The 20197-nt window shown below is 38.9% G+C and overlaps 1 protein-coding gene across 3 annotated transcripts; it reads left to right on the top strand.

Moving 5' to 3' along the window:
• The first annotated feature begins 573 nt into the window (after nt 1-573).
• Nucleotides 574-19567, top strand: GYG2 (glycogenin 2). Of its 3 annotated transcripts, XM_021546636.2 has the most exons (9): nt 574-757; nt 6253-6394; nt 8171-8345; nt 9292-9454; nt 9965-10091; nt 10972-11194; nt 13435-13581; nt 15343-15453; nt 17188-19567. In XM_021546636.2, the coding sequence occupies exons 1-9, from the start codon at nt 751-753 to the stop codon at nt 17347-17349; spliced, it is 1257 nt and encodes a 418-aa protein (XP_021402311.2). In that variant the 5' UTR covers nt 574-750; the 3' UTR covers nt 17350-19567. The 3 variants fall into 3 exon arrangements, with proteins under 3 accessions (XP_021402311.2, XP_021402313.2, XP_021402314.2); XM_021546638.2 differs by lacking the exon at nt 15343-15453; XM_021546639.2 differs by lacking the exons at nt 574-757; nt 6253-6394 and adding an exon at nt 7401-7518.
• The last annotated feature ends 630 nt before the right edge of the window (nt 19568-20197 follow it).

The raw sequence follows: 20197 nt of genomic DNA, 5'->3' as shown, positions 1-20197 counted from the left end.
TCACCCTACTCTGAGACGTTTTTCTACACTCTGTCACCTTCACCATCACAGATGTTGGTATTTTCCTCTGGGCGCTGCGCGGCAGCGTCTCCCCAACATGTGTCCCTTCCTCTCGGTTTCTGCAGAGATGTGTGCCTGCTGGGGAGGCTTTGTCGCAGCGGCTGAGACCCGGAGGGCACCCAGAGCATCGGGCAGGGGGCGGAACGGGACGGGAGGGAACAGCAGGGAGGGGAGCGAGGGTCTCTCCCATCCCGGGGTGGGCGCAGCCGCGGGGCGGCCAATGGAGCGGGAGCGCCGCGTCTGCCGGAGGAGCCGCGCCCGGCGCGGGCAGCTGCGGGCCCGTGTAGGACTGCGGTGCCGGGCCGAGCTCCGGGCCGAGCTCCGGGCCGTGCCCGTGCCGGGAGAGGCGCCGGGCCGAGCTCCGGGCCGTGCCCGGTGGGAGCGGAGCGCTGCGGGCCGGGAGCGGGCGGCAGGAGCGCGCCCCTCTCGCGGCAAAGCCGGCGCCCGGAGCGGGGGCGGGGTGGCTCGCACCGGCCCCCCCGCCATGCTCTCCGCCGCTAATGCCTTTTCTCTGCTGCTGCGCAGGAGTCCCTGCGAATGCAATTCACCTGCCGCTGCCTCCAGCAGGAAGGAGGTTAATCCCATCGCGCGGTTTAGCGGCCCTCCCGCCCGCAGGTGAGCGGCCGGAGCGGTGGGCGCCGCGCACCGAGCCCTGCCCGGCCCGGCCCGGCCGGCCCCCGGCTGCCCAGCATGCCCGGTGAGTACCCCAGCCCCGCACCCCGCCTGGAGCCCCGAGCAGCCCCTCGGCGCCGACGGGGACGAGCGGCGGCGCAGCCTGGGCCCTCGGGGCTTTTGCCCTTCTCATATATCCCGGTGCGGACCGGGGTCTCTGCTGCTTTCTTACCAGCAGAGTGCTGTGCTGTAATGAGCAGCTCCAGCGGAGGATTTTAACTGTCTGGGTGATGGATTAAATAGGTGAACTCGTTTATGTATTCTGCTTGTATGTACAGCTTGGCCTGCTTAGGGCTCTGCATGCTTTCCTGGTGGATGCCCAGGGGGACAGGCTGGGGCTGGCTGTCTCACTCTAAGGCAGATTCCGAGAAACCTTTGTCATGCCCCTTCTTACACAGCAGTGGTATTGGTCTTAATCAGTTATCCTTAAAGCCATGAGGTACTGGTTTTAGGGTAATCACAGGGGGTAGGTGCAGGTGCTGTTCTGGCTCTTGAACATACTCAACTTTTTTCCTTTTTTCTCAGTTTTGAGAGCAGCAGCCCCCACAAATCTTGAAAATCTCAGAAAGTGAATCTGCAAATGAAATGATTGGAACATTGTGGTTTCATTTGGTTGAGGGTTTTTTTTTTCAAAATTTTTTTTTTCTTTTTTTTTTTTCTTTTGGTTGAAAGGAAGGTATGGAAAGACTGGAAACATCTAACTTGATATGTACCATAAAATTCCCTGCGCTTCCTCTGGATTTCTTAAGCAATTATTTCTAATAATTATTACCAATTATTACTAATCTTCAAACTGGTGTATTACTGTTTTGGGACTAGTTTTGGGTGTAATGTGTTATGCTTGTTTGCATATTATGATATTGTTGCATTTGAGTTTTCATGAGGATCATTTACCATCTGTTTAATAACAACATTGCGGAGTCTTGAAGAAGAATGTAATGGTTTTTAACTGAAAGACACATAATGCAATCTACAAAGAGCTGGAATCAAGTGCTCTTCCACCACAAGAGCACTAATTCTGCCTACTAAACTTCAGTATTGTTTTAATAAAAGATAAGAGAGAATCTGGTTTTGAATGAGGTAGAACTTCATTAGGCCAAGAGAAATGTTGTACGCCATTGAATGTCAAATTAAATTCTGTTGTAAAAAGGTCTGTGTGAAGTGTTTCTTGTTTATCTTCATTAGTAACATCAATGTTTCTACTATTGGATCTAAGAAAGCATGGGAGTTAAAACTGCTAGCTGTCATTTGTTTACTAGGGCAATAATTGCCTCTTTGCTGGAATTTTGCATAAGAAATTTTGATAGGGCTCTGACTCAGGTTATTGTCTGACACTGCTGTTCATTTTATCTACTTGTAATAGAATATTTCTTGATTGCTTATAAGGTTGTGGGTGTCAGGAGGAGCAGAGCTTTTCATTCCTGGGTATATCTGCGCTAGGCCAGAGAAGTGAGACGCAAGAAAGCTTGTGCTTTCTTTTTAGCAGTCGAACACCCCTTCACAGGGTGCTTCTGGGGAAAGATCCATAGAATCCTTCATGTGGGAGAGGGAGCAACAGAACTGGTGTCAGGAAACGTGCTGTGATCTGGAGCTGTGTCATTGTCACCTGGGATTTCAGAGAGGTGCTTGGCTCAGGGGGCACAGGTCGAGGCTGCAGCCCGCTTGTCCTGCAGATTGTCTCTGGAGTGGAAGGGGGGAGGTGACAAGAGAGCAACAGAGGGTATCAGGGAGGAATTTAGGAAAGCAGCTGTACAATGTTGGTTAGTCTGAATGGCACTGGGGACCTAATCAGCCTGTTGGAGACTTTTAGCTATTGATTTATCTGCTCCTATTTTTATGCACAAGATGACAATATGTAACTTAGAATCTTACAGGAAAATCATAACATAGGAGTGTCTGGCCTCCTGCTGCCATTTTGCAGAGGGCAGCTTGGCAAATTTGAATTGTTACATTAGGAACTACAGTTGGACTAAATTTATCGTTCCTCTGTCTATCAAAAGAAATATAAAAATATAATTTAAAAGCTATGTCTAATGCATTATGAAAAAAACCTCCCTCCCTACTTAAACTTGTCTTGATGTTGGAAGGTGCACTTGGGTCACTCGGAGCTTGTTATTATCAGTCACTTCTGATTCTCACAATGGGTATCTGGTGTTTTTTAATTCTCTTTTTCTCTTTGAACATGAAAGTGAGCACCACTCTGTCTGTTTGCTCTGTTCATATTCTAAATAAAGCTTTTAAGTGCCCTAGAATTAGTTTCCACACCTGTCAAAGAATTTTGCCTCTAGCAGTGTCAGAGGTACTACTTCTATGAGTAAGTAGCATAAAAGATGGTGATCTTGACTAAAAAAGCTGTTACAAATTCCACATAAGATCACCCTGTCTGTAGTGGTTCACGTTACTTTTGCTGTCTCTCCTGTGTAGCTGCAGAGCAGATTTGAGAATAACTCAGCAAGTGAATTCCTTGAAGATCCTTGTTTTGTTCTAAGAAAATATTGTTAGGTGATAAAGGAGGAGAGACTACTGATGATAATGACTTCTCAGTTTGCATCTTTATGTGCTTTGTGGTAATCCAGGCAAGACAAGTGATCAGACTGATAAATTCATATGACAGAAAATACACTTTCTTTTCTCATAGTTCACTTATAGCCAGTGGTATTGCATTAGCCATAAGGATCCACAACTTGAAAACAATTTGCTTGAAAACTTAATACCATATAGTAGGTGCTGTCCATAAAGAAATCTTATTTTTATTCAGCACAAAGAATTACAATTATGCTTAATGGTCTCCTTGAGGCTTAAAAAAAGCCAAACAAACCAAAAAAAACCCACCAAACCAAAAACAGTTGCAATGAATTTAAATATCTACACTTCTGGCTTTCAAACTTAAAGAAGATGTGTTCTTTTAAACTCAGTGAGAGAAACTCTGTGTACAGTAGATTTAATGTGTCAGCTAAATAGAAACTTTCAGGTTAATCATTAACTTCCAAAAATATATATGAAAACCTGACCCTTACTTTCAGTTATAAAAACAAAATGTTTACCTATTAGGCTATATTTCAAATAATTTTATAAACAAGGCAAGATAAATAACACTTCTTTCTTGAAAGCAAGGATTAGATGAAAGGAAAAGTAATTATAAAATATCCTTATTTTAAAGCCCCAATGGGTCCTTAATGAATTAGTGATGCCCCTGTATGATTTTAAAATCATTAGGATTTGCTTCTCTCTTAATACCAGAAATGTTTTAATGTTAAATATTTTCAGTCAATAGTTTGATTATCTATTCAATTATCTCTGTGATGGTTTACTGTATTAAGAAGGCTGTAACATGTATCCCACATCTGATTCTCAAAACAGACCCTTAGTTTCTGTTCTTTGTGAGGTAGCAGCAAGAGTTTCTTAGAAGCAGCAGTTTGGCAGTTTGCGTCCCTGTGGTTATGACCACAGAGGTACAGGGCAAGGAAACATTTGGAGGATGTGGTAATTTTCCATACCAGTTTGCTGAACCATTTAATAAGTAGCTTGTGTATTTTTCTATGTATTACTTAAGTAGAGATTCAGCTTCTGTAGCCAAAAGAATTTGGAAAAGTCATGTGAAGATCGTGCTCAGTTTTGTGGTTGTTATTTTAAACTGTATTTTAAGATTGGAACTCAACTCATTTCACAATTTGTTTTTTTTATATTTACCTAACTCCCACATTCCTCTCAGTAGTTGTTTTATTACCTTTCTTTGGCTGAAGATGCTTGTTGCCTAACACAAGACTGCTTTGCTTTCCTGACTTTTTGCATCTTTTCAGAATAATTTTTTTCAGAAGTAGCCTTCAGCCATTTTCTGGTTTACATCGATTTTTAGGGATGCTTATGTTTATTCCTTTAACCCTCTGGGAAAACTGAATTAGGAGCAGTTTACTTCACATCTGTTGTTTTAAAGCAACTCTTTTTTCACTGATTTCTGGGGCACCCATAACTGGCTTGAGCTGTTATTATAATGGGACATTGGAAAGTTCAATTCTTCATTTGCTTTGTCTGGAAATTTTGATTAGAAATCTTACTGGAGTTTAGTCAGCTGTGAGTTATGCAAACTATTTTAAGTTTGGATGGATGATTTGGGTTTTTTTTTTGCCAAGTCTGACACTTTTTGGGATTCTCCTGAGGTGCAGGGATGTGTGGCAATGTCAGCAAATGTGAGGTATGTGTGCTTGAGATGAAGCTGGCTGGAGATTAGTGAAAAAGTGCAAAACGTGGGGATAGAAGGCAGCACAGCAGTGGGCCTGTGCTTTGTTCTGGATTTGGAGGATGTGAAAAATAAAAATGCTTAGTGTCTGTTAGCTTATCATGGGCATCAACCACACTTTACTGCATACCTCAATGACAGGGACTAGAACTCATTCATTTTGGCAGCCTCAGCCAACAAATGAGGTCATTTGTTGAGTTCTCTGCAACTAGTTCTGTGAGATTCTTTCCTAGTGTTTCTCACAGACCCTGGAAACTGTATGACAGGTTGTTTATGTTGGTATTGTTTTGTGGTTTTAATTTATTTAATGCAATTGCCTGTCCCTTAAGATGATGGTGCGTATTTTAACAGAAGTGTTTATTGAAGTTTCAGTCAAGCTCAGTGGAATTCCCTTCATCTGTGTGACCTGCTCATCTTGTTGTGGTTAATTTTGCAGCCTAGTGTGTATCATCCTTCTGCTTCAAGGAGGCTGTTCACCTTGCTGAGTTCTCCCCAGGAGAGCTCTGACAGTGGTGATTCTGCCACAGGGCAGAGCTGAGGAAGCAGCCCCTTATGATCATGCCACAGGAGTGGGGTCTCTACAAAATACATTTTCTTCTGTTATGCAGGAGTGTAGGTTGCTTTCTTTTCTATTGTAACTTGTTTCCTCATGTGTTTCCTGACAATAAGGAACCCCTGGAGTTACCTGAGGTAGGGATTCTTAGCTTCTGGGAGGTGTACTGATCTCAGTAGGAATTTCTCTGCACTTGTTCAGCCAGCACCAAGTACCCCAGTACAAGAAGGCAGAGCAAAAATAATGTTGGGTTGATTCACTGGCATTATGGAAAGAACATTTCTGGCTAATACTCAACATCTTGTTCTTTTCCTTAGCTTTTGTCACTGCATAAACAAGAACATTTTCCTTGTTGGTTGTATTATACTGTGTTCATTAAATATAAAATCTAAATTTGTACAGATCAGCTTTTTTTGACTGAACTGTGTTTTGGCAATAAGACTTAGAGAATTATCTGTTTAGGGCTACTGCAAAAATTTTATACCTACTATTATGTAAATCAGGCAAACAAAAATAATAAAAAGCATAAATATAAGATTCTGCATTCACATTCACTAGGTTTTCTATTCAATTGTGACTTTTGAGGGGAGTCTCATCACAGGAATTGTTGTTATAATCACAATGTGGTTATTATAAGCCACAGATTGTTGTTTATCTGGAAGAGGAGAGAGCAAGAAAAAAGGGCTTACATTAAAGTTGTAAAGTGACTCTTCTGATTATTTTTTTGCAGTAACAGATCAAGCCTTTGTGACCCTTGCTACTGATGATGTGTACTGTCAAGGTGCTCTTGTTCTTGGGCAATCATTGAGGAATCATAAGACATCCAGAAAATTGGCAGTTCTAATTACTCCAGAGGTTTCCAGTGGGATGAGGTAAGCATTAATGCACATTTGGAGATTTAAATAGTGAAAGAATAAGCAACAGCATTCAAGATTTTAATAGGTTTCTGTGGATTTCACAGCATTATGCCTAGAACTTCCCTCTTGGCTAGTGATTTCTAAGAAGAGTCTCAAATAACATCCATTATAAGCTCTTAACCTACTAAGAATTTACTTGCAGAAGTAGAGCTTGTGGCTGGAATTTGTCTTATAAATGAGAAGCTGAAAATTTGGAATGAAGTTTTAGTGTCTAGCACTGCTCTTGTTTTTCCTCCAATTTTTTCTCTCTTGGAGCAAGATACATAACCACCTGTGACATCAGAACTCTCCATAAACCTAAGGATTTCACAAGACTAATGTTCTCTAAAATATTGATGCACAGATATCTTGATAAGAAATTAGGGTGGGTTTTTTTGCCTTTTTTTTTTTTTTTTTGTATAAATAACTTTGCAGTTTGTATTGTGATTCTACAGGCACTTCAGAATAGCATTTACAGAAATCTTATTAAGTCTGAACTCAAGCCTGGTTATTTGGAGGGCTGTAGCACTTGTTAAAAGGCATGCCATGCCATAGCAACTTAAACTCTTAGTTCTGCTATGTTTTCAGAAGTGTGCAAGCTCCTATTTTCTGTATGCTATGTGAAGGTATTTGTAATGCATCTGGCTCAAGAAATAAAATTTGATATTTTTGCTATGACTGGATGCAAAAAAAAAAAATCTGTTTTTACTGACTTTTGAAGTATGGACTTTGTCAGAGCACTGTAATCTTCCTGAGGGCATACTGTATCCATTTGATGTGTGGGTGGATACTAAGTCTATAATTCTTTTCATGTCTGTTGAGTGAGAAGAAAAGCATTTATAATATGTATTTTAAATCAAGGATAATATTAAAAAAAAACCAAACACAAACAACAACAAAAAAAAAAAAAAAAGAAAAGCAGATCACTGAAATAAACATCTAATAATCTCTACTTCATTTAGTTCTTTGCCAGGTAGTTCCTGTTCCTTGAAGATCAATCAGGCAACAGCTAATGACCCTGAAATTTAGACTTCAAACAGCAAAGGATTTATTTTTCTGTGTTTGTGAGGCATTGAGGACTTAGATTATAATATTGTAGTGTAAGTAAATAAGCTGTGTTTTAAAGACTTTTTTTTCTTGCTTCTTGAAGGAAAATTAACCTACTTTGGTGTTAGCTATAGAATTCCCATGAAATACATGCACAGAATAAAAATGTTTAGCTTAAAGTCTCATTTGAGATGCTGCATAGTAGTGAGGAACTATATATGGTAAGCAAGTATGTATGCACTTTATACAAGGTGCAGTTTTGAAGCAGTGTTTACTTGGGCACAATAGATACAAATGAGTGTGCTGCAGTGCATGTCTCATCCTGTAAAATGCAGAGGGGACACGATATGGTGCTGTTCTTTGGAATCAATTGTGCAGGATGAAAGCTGCTTTAATTTCTGTTGGTGTTTCCATAGGAGATAGTGACTAGGACAAGGACTGTGTTTTCCCTCAAACAGCAGCTCTTGCTTTTGAGATGTGCTGGCCCCCATAGCGGAGGAGACAATGTTTTATGGCCTGATAGCTGCCTGTTCAGTAGGCTGTTTCCAAAGGCTTTTCTCTTCTGACTTCTCACTCTAAGCAATCAATCTAGCTTTGGTTATTGTCATAATTAATGTCATGCTATGTGTCACTGTTTTCATGCCTGAAGTGAACTCATGAACTTGTCTAAATCCCCTTCTTTGTCTCCACTGCTCTCCCTGGTAGGTCAGTCCTCAGCAGTGTATTTGATGAAGTGGTCGAGGTGGATGTGCTTGACAGCGCTGACTCAGTCCATTTGGCTCTGATGCAGAGGCCAGAACTGGGTGTAACCTTCACTAAGCTTCACTGCTGGACACTTACTCATTACAGCAAATGTGTCTTCATGGATGCAGACACTTTGGTGAGTGGAGAGGGAGCCTTGGAAACATTTGTGTCCAATTGTGGGATGCTTCCTTGCCAGGCAGCCTTCAGGCCTGTGAAGTGACCAGATTTGCTGGCGGTCACAAGGTTATAGGAGCTCCATCCTGACACGTTTTAGCAATTCTCACAGTTGTGCTGGCTGCATAAAAATAAATTCAGTTTGGAGAGTAGCGTTAGGACTGTCCTCAAAAGAGATCACAAACTATATGTACTGGGTCTTCTGACAGAAGTTTAAAATAGATGTCTCTCAAATACTTTTGTTTGGAATTATTCTGTCAGGAAGAGAGGATGGTTTTAAGTTAGAAAAAAAAGACATTGCAGACTTTTTTTCACAGTGGATGTGAAAGGTGGGGTCCCTGGCTTTTACTGACTGCACAGCCGTCTTCCCACAAACTTTATCTCTGCCTTAACCTGATTGATTTTCACACTTCGTTGTGAAGCTTAAAAGAAAACAGAAAAGCAAATCTCTGAACTTAAGTTACATCAGAAAACTGGCATCAAGAGACAGATTTTCTACTACCCTTTATTCAGTCTGTTGCTTACTAAAATTATTTAGATTTCCAGTTTTCATTCAGCTCTGTTGTACTTATCAAAAATAATGGACTATGGAAAGGTGAGTTAAGAAAGAAGTAAATTGTGAGTTTTCATGGTATAATATTTAAAGGGACCTTGGGTGGTCTCCAAGCTGCATGAAATAATTTCACAGGCTTTGCATTTTAACAGAGAAGTCATGGAGAATCACAATTAATGTTGCCTTATTAGATCAAAAATAGAGGTTCTGACCTCTAGCATATTTTACAATGGCACTGCTTTCATGCTCTGCAAGTCATGTACTAGGCCAGACTATCGATTTACTCAATTGGTACTCATTTGACAATGCTTGCTCTAGACAAACATTTTTTCCTTTTTTTTCTACTCTCCCTAAGGTACTTTGCAATGTTGATGAGTTGTTTGATCGAGAGGAGTTTTCTGCAGCTCCTGATTCTGGCTGGCCTGACTGCTTCAATAGTGGTGTCTTTGTGTTCCAGCCCTCCCTGAAGACTTACAACCTGCTGCTCCAGTTTGCTGCTGAGCATGGCAGCTTTGATGGTAAGGAGCATAAGGACTGAAGCACAAGACAGTTTCCATGCTATCAAGCAGAATAAAGGAAGGCAGGAGTTTTCTGGGCTCTATGTAAGAATTCAAGGTGCAGACCTTTGCCTCTTAGACTGTATTTAAGACCTGTTGACTCACTCTGGACTGTGCTTCCCAGAAAAGGGCACTAGAGAGACATTGTGTCTGAGTCTTGCTTGGTTAGTTTTAATTTTGCCACCTGGCTTAGGAGAGAGAAATACATCTGATCTTCAGTCTTCTGCTCTGAAGGAGACCAGACACTATTCCTTCCTTCATATATTACAACAGGGCTCCATTTACACTGAGCTTGCATTGGAGTGAATCAGGTATTATTCACTTGTGCATGCTCATATATCCATATTTTAAAGTCCAAGTTAGAGTCCCATGAACACACCAATCTCAGTCCCCAGTCTCACTCCCATCCAAATTTTGATACAAATTTGAGTGTACATGTGTTATGGTAATACTGTTTTATGTACTCTTTAGGAGGTGATCAAGGCTTGTTGAACAGCTTCTTCAGCAACTGGGCAACAGCAGATATTGGCAAACACTTGCCTTTCCTCTATAACCTGAGCAGCAGCTCTGTGTACACCTATGTTCCTGCTTTCAATCAGTAAGTAACAGCACTTCTGTAAACCTCTGTAGTTTGTTAAAGAGAGATTGTTTGTAAGAGAGATTAATAATGGCATATTCTGTTAAGTATAAATTACAGTATCACAAACATAGAAACCATGCAATAGTATCTTAAATTTGATGTGAATGTCTGGACACAGGGAGAGTCCCAGAGTTAGCTACACTGTCTTTTATGTTCTTCCAAAGAAGCTTCTTTCATTTTGACAAAATGTAATTACTTTGGCATTAGTTCACTAGTTTACAAGTTTACTTTTAAGCTTGTTCCTTTGTTCTCAAGTCATTTCTTAGAGAAACAATTGTCATTGCTTAAACTTTTTGAGCCATTCCTTACGTCCTTCTATGAAATGAAATTTGTGCTACTAATTATATGATTCCAGACAGCGCAGTTAAGAATGTTATCTGATAAAGGGCAAGTTGGATTTAGGGTGTTGTGAATTTCTGTTCCAGTTCCACAATACACTTTTATTGAAAGATGAACTTAGGCCAGTGTATTTATTAGTAATTTTTAATATGGGATCAGTAATACCCAATTTTGGTGATTAAATATGTGAAGTATATGTGTTTTTTTGTGAATAGAGCATGAAGGAGGACTTGAAATTGTACTGCATGAGCCTGTCAGTTTCCTTCATGAACTTTTCTACTAGAATTAGCAGCTGGAAGCAAATGGCAATGTAACTTTTTATTTTCTGTATGTTAAACAAGATGAACTAAACCAGGAAGATAGAAATATTACTACATATAATCTCAAATGTGTTGCTGTTGCAAAATGTTAAATTACCTCACCTGTAAGCACGTTTCTTCTAGAAGTTTATATAATCTAAAAATATTTATGTATAGACCTATATATTTGATCTCTACAGTTTTGGTAGAGATGCCAAAGTTGTTCACTTCTTGGGAGCAACAAAACCCTGGAACTACAAATACAACCTTCAAACAAAGAGAGTTATGCTGGATGGCACCACCTCTGGATCTTTTCATCAGCTGTCATTTCTTGCCCTCTGGTGGAACATATACAGTGCCAGTATATTGCCTTTGTTGGAAAAACTTCAAAAGATGGAAGAATCAAAATCTGAGGAATGCAAGGTAACTGAGAAGGAGTTAGTGGGAATATGTTGGAATCAAAACCAAAAATTCTGAACATTGGTAAAGGAAGAAATTATATGATATGGTGGGCTGACTCTAGCTGGATTCCAAGTGACCACCAAAGCCACTCTATCACTCTCCTCCTAAGATGGACAGGGGAGAGAAAATGTAAAGAAAGGCTCATGGGTCTGTAAAAGGACAGGGAGAGATCTCTCACCAGGTACCATCAAAGGTGAAACAGGTTAAACTTCAGGAAATTAATCAAATCTACCAATTTAAATCAGAGTAGATAAAATTTACCATTTACCAATCAAATCAGAGTAGAGTAATGAGAAATAACCCCAAATTTGGAACACCTATACTAATCCCTCACTTCTTCCTGGATTCAACTTTACTCCTATTTTCTCTGACTCCCCCCACCCCCACCAATGCACATGGGGATGGGGAATGAGGACTGTGGTCAATTCATTACATGTTGTCTCTGCTGCTCCTTCCTCCTCCTCCAGGGTTGAATTCCTCACACTCTTTCCCTGCTCCAGTCCCTCCCATGGGAGACAGTCCTTCATGGACTTTCCTAACATTAGTCCTTCCCATGAGCTGTGGGATCCTCAGGGACTGCCTGTCCACAGTGTGGGTCTCCTATGGAGTCACAAGTCCTGCCAGCAAACCTGCTCCACTGCAGGATCCTTTCTTCATAGCCCCAGTGGTCCTGCCAGGAGCCTGCTCCACCATGTGTTTTCCATGGAGTCACAGCCTCCTTCACACATCAACCTGCTGTGGTGTGGGGTCCACCATGGGGTGCAGGTGGACCTATAGTCCACCATGGATCTCCATGGGCTACAGAAGGACATCCTGATGCACTGTGGGATGCAGGGCTATCTTTGCTCTGGCACCTGGAGCACCTCTTCCCCTTTGTTCTTTGGTGACCCTAGTGCATACAGGGCTGTTATTCACACATATTCTCACTCCTCTCTCTGTCCAGTTGCAAGGAAACTCCTTTCTCCTTTTAAGAAGGAGGATTTTCCTCCTTCTTAAATTTCATATCCCAAAGATGCTACCACCATCACTGATGAGCTTGGCCTTGGCCAGTGACAGGTCCATTTTGGAGCCAGCTGGCATTGGCTCCATTGGGTTTGGGGGAAACTTCTAGGAGCTTCTCACAGAATCTACCCTGCTACTAAAACCTTGCCATGCAATTCCAATATGTGTGGGAAAACTTGGTATCTGTTGGTCGGTAGTAGAAGTGCCAAAAATAGCCATTTAGGAAGGATTTCTTGCACTATCTGCTTTCCCAAGATATCCTGCAGCCATCTTCATAATTGATAAAGTTTTTATGGTAATATGTGTGCATATAGATACAAATTAGCCAGAGAAGGGATAATCTGGCCTATGAAACAAACAGACTCTTGTTTTTCTTGTAGCTAAATTGATATAGACCATGTAACTAGCTCTTGAACTATAATAAAATTTATCTTTTAAGAACAACGTTATAACTTGTTTTATGAGGTCATAACAAATAAATCAGGTTTGTAAAAGCAGTGTTAATTTCATTTAAGATCTTATGTACAGTACTCCTATGTCATCAAACATTTATTGATCTTTATGCTTTTTTTTTCCAAAGGAAATGCAGCAGTGTGCTTTTCATGAATAGAATTTAAAAAATCTGTTTATAAATAGATGATTTCTTAGAGACCAGTAGCATAAATAAATGTGTAGAAGTACAATATTTAATTTTGTATCCAGACATGACAAATTAGATCCCATTTATGCATATGCAAATATTTTCTTAATGTCTTGTAATATTAAATTATTAACATAATTGAACTAATTGCATAGTCCTCTTAAGATCAACTGAATATTTACCATCAAAGCCCCAGAGAATAATTTGGCTTGTTAACCTTATGACAAATTGGAAAGCAGAGGAAGGAATGGGTACTTTTTGATCTTATACTTTACATGCTTTAATTTTTAAGGCATTGTGTATTAAATAAATATTTCAGCTATGGTAAATGAAGGTAGAAATACCTGTTAGATTTACTTCATGATGCTGGTGTACTTATGAGTGCAAAAAAGCAAAAACCTAAACTGCAGCATGCTCCAAATCTAGGACCATATAATTTTTTTGCATTGAGTTATTCCTTAAATGATGAAAACCCTCTAAGGAGGTGCTACTGTTGTAAATAAGTTATTGCTGTCCTGAAAATTGTATTTCAGTGGTGAGATGTTCTTGTGTTCATTAGCATGCTTTCAATGGAGTTGAAGTTACTCTGAAGAAGGAGAAGGTCAGTCCTTATGTGGCCAGCTCTCTACAAAAGCCTGAGCTCCCAGAGCAGACAAGTGAAGTAAATCCCACAGCATGCTCACCTGAGGAACTTGCTTTCAAAACTGTGAGTGTGTTGTATATTATTATATGCAGAAACAAATTAAAATTATATGCTAAGAGGAGATTTTTTCATTATGCTTCTGATCTGGAAAATCGTATCTTCAATTTAGCTGTAGCGATTGAATTTTCTCACTAGCATTAAAAATAATCTAAAGCCTATTTATTATCTTTAATCTTTAGTTATGCATATATGATGTGTCTGGAAGTTGAAAGAGTTTGCTTTGCATTTTATGAAGAGGTTATTTATTCAAACTTGTTAAGTACTTAATCAAATGTTATATAAAAAAATCTGCTACCAGAGTAATATTTTGAATGTTAATATTTTTGTGAATTAATATGTTTAAAACTAGAATCCTTTCTATCATTCTTCTGAAGAAAGTTTTTTCCCCACAACTGTTGTCCCAGAAAACTGTTTCCCAAATTTCTGTGACTTGAGCAAAAAGAAGAGCCTTGAAAAAATCCACTAATGAATATTGCAGTATTTCTGCTTCTTTTGTCAATTTTCTTGTATTTGTGTGTTTATGTTGCACCGAGTCTCCTTATTTTATGCAGGAATTAATTTGGAAATAAGAGCACAATGCCTCTGCAGGTGTAAGCCATTACATATTGCGTGATAAACCGTATTACACCATGGTACAACTGGGAGAAAATAGAATTAGTGTTCTAATGTCATCTGCATTGTAATTTATGAAATACACTCTAGAATGATGACGACAACTTTCAAGATGTTCTTTCCTTCATTTCTTTAGGCTATAGTTTCTCTATAAAGTAAAACTCTAATTTTCCTTTCCCATTTCCGCCCCTCATCCTCACCCTTCTTCCCTTTCCCTTCCGAATGTGAAGGAGCTGAAGGAAAACTGCAACCCTGCAGTTATGGAACTGCAGTTCCATAATAAGTTAAGAATAAAGAATAATTTATTTGCAAAGGATGTATTTTCTTGTATGCCTTATGCATCTGACTTCATTGGAAAGGACTAAACTAAATAGGGACATATTATCAAGATGTTTGTTTGGAGTAAAACAAATCATGATGGTCACCTAAAGTAGTGATGGTCACCAAATTAAATTTTCATTAAAATTTAAATTTCTATTACTAATTTAATTACTAGGATTGGCTTATCAGAAGACCTTATTAATTGGAAAGTAATAGCCTGGTTCCCTTCTTACTAAGAATACCATTGTACCAGTTTTTGTTGCCCAGCTTTAATAGTCTTGTGGGATTGTTTTGGGGGAAAAGACTTTTGGGGTCTGTCTATTCATTTATGTTTTGTTAGCTGTCTAAAACAAATATTAAGGACAATATATTTTGGGCAATATATTTTACCACTGTTTCGGAATACTTTGTTCTTTTCTTATTTTGAGTTTACCTGAGAGCAAGCTATAATCCTGAAATTAGATTTTTCTTGTTGAAGTTTGGCCTCATGAATAGTAGGAATCATGAATGGTAAGCTTGTTTCCCAGGCTGTATGTGTAGTCACTGAAAAATGACAGCCACTTTGAACCTATTTTAGGATGAGATGAGCTGCCCTCTAGAGGTCCTTATCCTAGATTAATTATAGTAGGAGTTTTGATTCAATACCATTTTTGATAGCTAAAGCTGGGTGACTTGAATTTTCTCCTTGGTGATAATGTGCTTCCTTGCTTTCCTCCCATCCATTGCATTACCCTCCCCCAAGACTGAAAGTGATTGTATTGTGTTAATTCTCATGAAAAGGAAATTATGAGAAAATATTCTCTTAATAAAACCTCAGTGGCTGTATTTTAGCAACCTGTATATGAAGTCGAACCAAGAGATTCTAATAACCATCCCTCTGAGCCTGACAGACCTTCAGAAGAACCTGTATTTCAACCTGCATTTCAGGAAACCTCAGAAATGGTACATGTAGTTTTGTGCATTGAACATGTTTTGATAATTGCATGTGCATCTTTGCTGCCAACATAATTTTAGGAAAGCTCTACTAATTATAATGCAGTGTGCAAATAAATTCCTTAATCTTTTAGCCATGTAATTCCTTAAGTGTTTCCAATACTGCGTTGTGATCCCTTTCTAGTTTTATTTTCAACACTTTTAGTTTTTAAATGTGTATTTTCCTGTGCTAGCCCCCAAGTAATCAATGCATGGTTTTAATTTTAGTTCTCCTGTACTAACACAAGCAAAGCTGTCTGGGTATTTTGTGTTTGTTAGTTCTGTTGTGTTTTGTTTCGTTGTGGGTTTTTTTACCTGCTGAAGTGATGTTTCCAAGCAAGTGGGAAGGGAACATGCAGGAGCCAGAGTGACTAGCTTTCCTTTGTGACCTTGCACTGCATTTAGAGATACTTGTACACGTGGGCAGTGTGACAACAGGGGCAGACTTGGTGTTGATGGGGTTGACAGGATGTTAAGGATTTGTGAGGTACATAACACAGCTCTTTCCTAATGAGTTTTTTTTGTATGATTGCGAGGCACTGTAGTGAAATACTTCAGGACTGAGAAGCAAAACTGTAGCTCCTGGGCAGCCAGGGGTGTTTAGGCCCCAGTTAACATTCTTAATTTCTAAAAATATTATGATTCTGGTCATCTTGGTAATGTCTTCCAAAGCTGTTGATAAAACTTGCTAATGAATAAGAAAGAAATCTTCACACCTTACTGTGTGTTGGTTGTTTGAAATACCTTGTCTTCCATAAGTCCTATGCCTTATCTACCCCAAACTCGCAGATGTAAGGGATATTCCAGGGAATTTAAACAGTTTAAGACATTGATTCCTGCCCATTAATTCTATTCTGAAACATTTTTACCTTGAATTTGTGAAGACTTCACTACAAAGTCATACTTGTTGATTTCAGTTTTGTTTACAACATGAGATGGGTTGTTTTCCCATGAGCCTCTTTGAATAGTACTGAAAGCAGGTTTTTAGTGGCTGGCTTGGTTAGTCCTTGTTATTTTTCATCTTTATTACAGGTTGTAATTGTTGGGATGTTCCTTTTTTGCTGGCATTGGTCAGCTGGAGACACAGTTTTCCTTTTATGTGGTAGAAATTATCACTAATAATGTGTCTTGCATTTGTGCACCTATGATGACTTGACTTTGAACCAGCATTTATAATTTTGGAGTGTCATTCAAAATGAACGAGCTGTTGGTATAATGAACAGTGTCCATACTTTGAATTAATTTATTAAATAATGTGTCTCACATCTGCCAAGTAATATTGATCTCACTGGAGTTCAAATAAGACTAATTACCAAAAATTCTAGAAATGTATGTTCACATGAAAGCCTGTTAGAGACACGATTTGAACAGGTAAATTATAAACTCTTCAATGTAGCATGTATTCAACTGTAACCAGGCAGTATTTGTAATATTTTCATTGTATTGTTGCTGAGTATGTAAAGATCTGAGTTAAGTTCAGTAAAATAAATGTTTGGTATGTTCAAAGATGCCATGGAAAGTAGTAAAACCATGGGAAAATGAGGCCACATATCAAAACAGGAGTGAACATTTGAACATTGTTTACTTCATTGTTTTAACTGGGAGTATACAGTGCAGAAGTTTATAATTTAAGGTTTAATGTCACAATATTGAAAAAAGAAAAACCAAATGATTGTTTTCCCTCTCTTCTTCTTCTTCCCACAGAATGAGGTTTCACATTTTGTTTCAGAGCTGTCTATTCACTTCAAACCAGCAAAACCAACTCCAGAAGATGAACGGAGAAAATGGGAGGAAGGACGCATGGACTATATGGGGAAAGATGCTTTTGAACATATCAAAAAGAAATTGGATGCATTTTTACACTAAGATAGGGTGTACTGTTATGCCTGTCTGATAGATTTCTTTATAAATGCAGTTCTTGAATGCTTGGCTGTCTTAACCAGTTTAGCTGACAGCAGTTATGGATCCTCATGCATTCTTGGGGGACCTTACCAGATACAGAATCAGGTATCAGGTTTTTATAGGTTTTTAACTGATAAATGTGCCTCAACTTTATTGTTACGTGTGTCTCATCTTCATTGTTCTCACACAGTGCCTTCTAAAGAATAATGAATGGTACCTTTCTGAATATGAACACTCACGTATTTGTCACTCTTCTCTGATGCACCCCACCTGCAGAAACAGTCACATGTAGGAAACATGTTGGAAGTTGAGATTGTTTTGGAAGTTGAACTTTTCCCAAACTGAGATTATTCCCAAAGTACATTCAGAAATTGCTCTTAAGTATTTAAATAAAAAGAACTTATTTTTGAAACCAAATGAACACCTTCAATGATGACCATGATGTAGACTTCAATATGGGAAACAAGTGATGAAATCCTGGACTCATAGTAGTCTGCAACAAAACTTTTTAATTTAAACATATTTAGGATTAGAGGAACTTCAGACTTCATCTGAGATCCCTAATGGATGCTCTACTCAGTTATTGGCAGCTGCTCAGCTCCATAACCAGTGTGAGGAAGCATGGTTTAAAACTCTTTAGGACAGATTGATAATGCAGGTTAACCTTTTATATTGTTGCCATAGGATATTGATGCTTTTAAAGATATTGTAAACTTTAGTTGCATATTCTGAGTTGTGTAGTTGGAAGAAGAAACACTAACAGTATAGTGTAAACCTTCTGGTGCTTCTTATAAATTTGTTTACAGTTCTTCAAACTGCAGCTGATAAAGGCCTTCTTTGGCTTAGCATTGTTGCCCCATACTGCAGGCAATTTGAGTGCAACTGAAGACAAAATTAGCACTCGTTTTAGTAAACAGGCCCTTTGAAGATCTTTTAACAATAGCTGTGTGTGGGAACCAATAAATCTCCAAATTCCAAATAATAGAAAAAATCTACTGATGAAACTGCATTATATTAAGGACATTTATGGGGGAATGTTTTGTGTACTTGTGTACTTATCTCAGTGAGTTTACTTTAACAAACAAGTAAAACATTTTTTTCAAAGCAAAAAACTTAAAGAAAGAGTCTTGACATTTATGCTATTATATTAATAGATTTGATGATTGTTTGTGACCTCGCTCAATATTGGAATAAGAATTCGGCAGTGATGTTGCAGGACTTGAAACGTTTTTGTCTAAATACATCACAAATTTTGGCAGAGAGATACCTCATGAAATATCTTGGGAATTCTGTCTAAAAGCAATGATGTACCATTATGTATAGATGCTAGCAGGAAAAATGGATAGCAGGATAGGAGGGAAGAAGAAAATCTTATTTCTTTTTCCTCCTATCAAAAAGGATAAGAGGGTAGGGCAGGGAATAAATGCACAAATTAGGAAAGGAATGAAAGAGTCAAAAGGACCCTTTAAAGGAAGGAAAAAAAAATTGAGTATCTTAGAATGACTTCCTAATGTTCAGATTAGTGAATTTGCTTTCACTTTTGTAGGATATTTCTGATTTTATCTAGTTCTGATTTATCCTTAAACTTTTAACTGGGGTATCGCTCTATTGAATACAAGCTTCTAGGTCAAGTGAGGTGTTCAGGGGCAGCAGAGAAATTGAGAACAGCTCCTCCTCTGCCTAACCTTGGCACCCTGGCTAGCCTGTGTTCCTGGGCAGGTGACCTTCACACATTAACACAGGTAGGTGTGTTCTACCTCTGGTGCTGTGGCCCAGTGCAGCAGCTGCAGTGTGCCCTTACTCACGTGGCATTTGGTTATCCCTGTTTCTTAGTGATGCACTTCTGAGAAAGTCCTCTGTTTTATAAACATTGTTGCTGATATACTCCCAACAGCTTTTGAAGACTGTATAAAGCTGTAGCCAGCAATATGAACTCATGCTTCATGCAACTGTACTTTTTATATTAACTACTAGATCGTATTTCAGGTAATGGAAAAAAAAAATACTGATATGAAATCAGTAACTGAAAGGTTTTAAAAATAGGCATGTGAATTTAGTCAAATGTGTCATTGAGTACATTTCAAACTGTTAATATGTACAGTGGAACTCTGTGTGGCTTATACAATGCTTTGCAAAGAATTGTAGTACAATAATGTAATGGCAATAAAAGAAATGGAAAAGATATATGAAGTCATGTGCTTATCAGGCGATGAACAGATATGGGTTGTTTATCTTATGCCAGGGAATATTACTTGTGAATAACTAGTCATTTAATTTATTTTTTAAATTTTGTTTAATTGCTTTTGAGACATTAGCATTACATGCTGAGCAGAATTAAAAGTTGAGAGTAGTAATTATTTCCACAGACGTACATAATTATAATATTTAGGATCTCTTGAGTTAGCAAACAGTAGTTGGTTCATTGTATTTCATGGAAAAGTATAGCTGTTAAGAATCCTGCCCTAATTTTTGTGTCGTGTCTTCGCACACAAAAAATTGAACTAGTTACTGGCAATTTAGTATTGCAGTGGCTTCTGGCACACAACTGCTGCCACCAGGGTGTGAAAAGGGAGAAGTTTGTATGTGAATCCAGTGCTGTGTTTCAGGCAGCATTCTGGGCTTTTATGGCCATCAGTTCTGAAATCCTGGGTCCAGGCAGGTCTGAGCGGTGTTATGGGCTGCCTGTGGCCATGAACCACAGTGCTGAGTCAAATGTGTCTTGAGAAAAAAAAACCTACCAAGCTTCACCTGCAATTTTTTTCCAACATTAAAGTGTGGTATAGCCTCAAGTATTTGAAGGCTAAAGAAAGCT

This window comes from Lonchura striata, chromosome 2, assembly GCF_046129695.1.
Source record: "Lonchura striata isolate bLonStr1 chromosome 2, bLonStr1.mat, whole genome shotgun sequence".
In the NCBI taxonomy this organism is placed as follows: domain Eukaryota; kingdom Metazoa; phylum Chordata; class Aves; order Passeriformes; family Estrildidae; genus Lonchura; species Lonchura striata.
The sequence above is the reverse complement of the archived record's forward strand: the minus strand, read 5'-3'. Positions and strand labels throughout refer to the sequence as shown.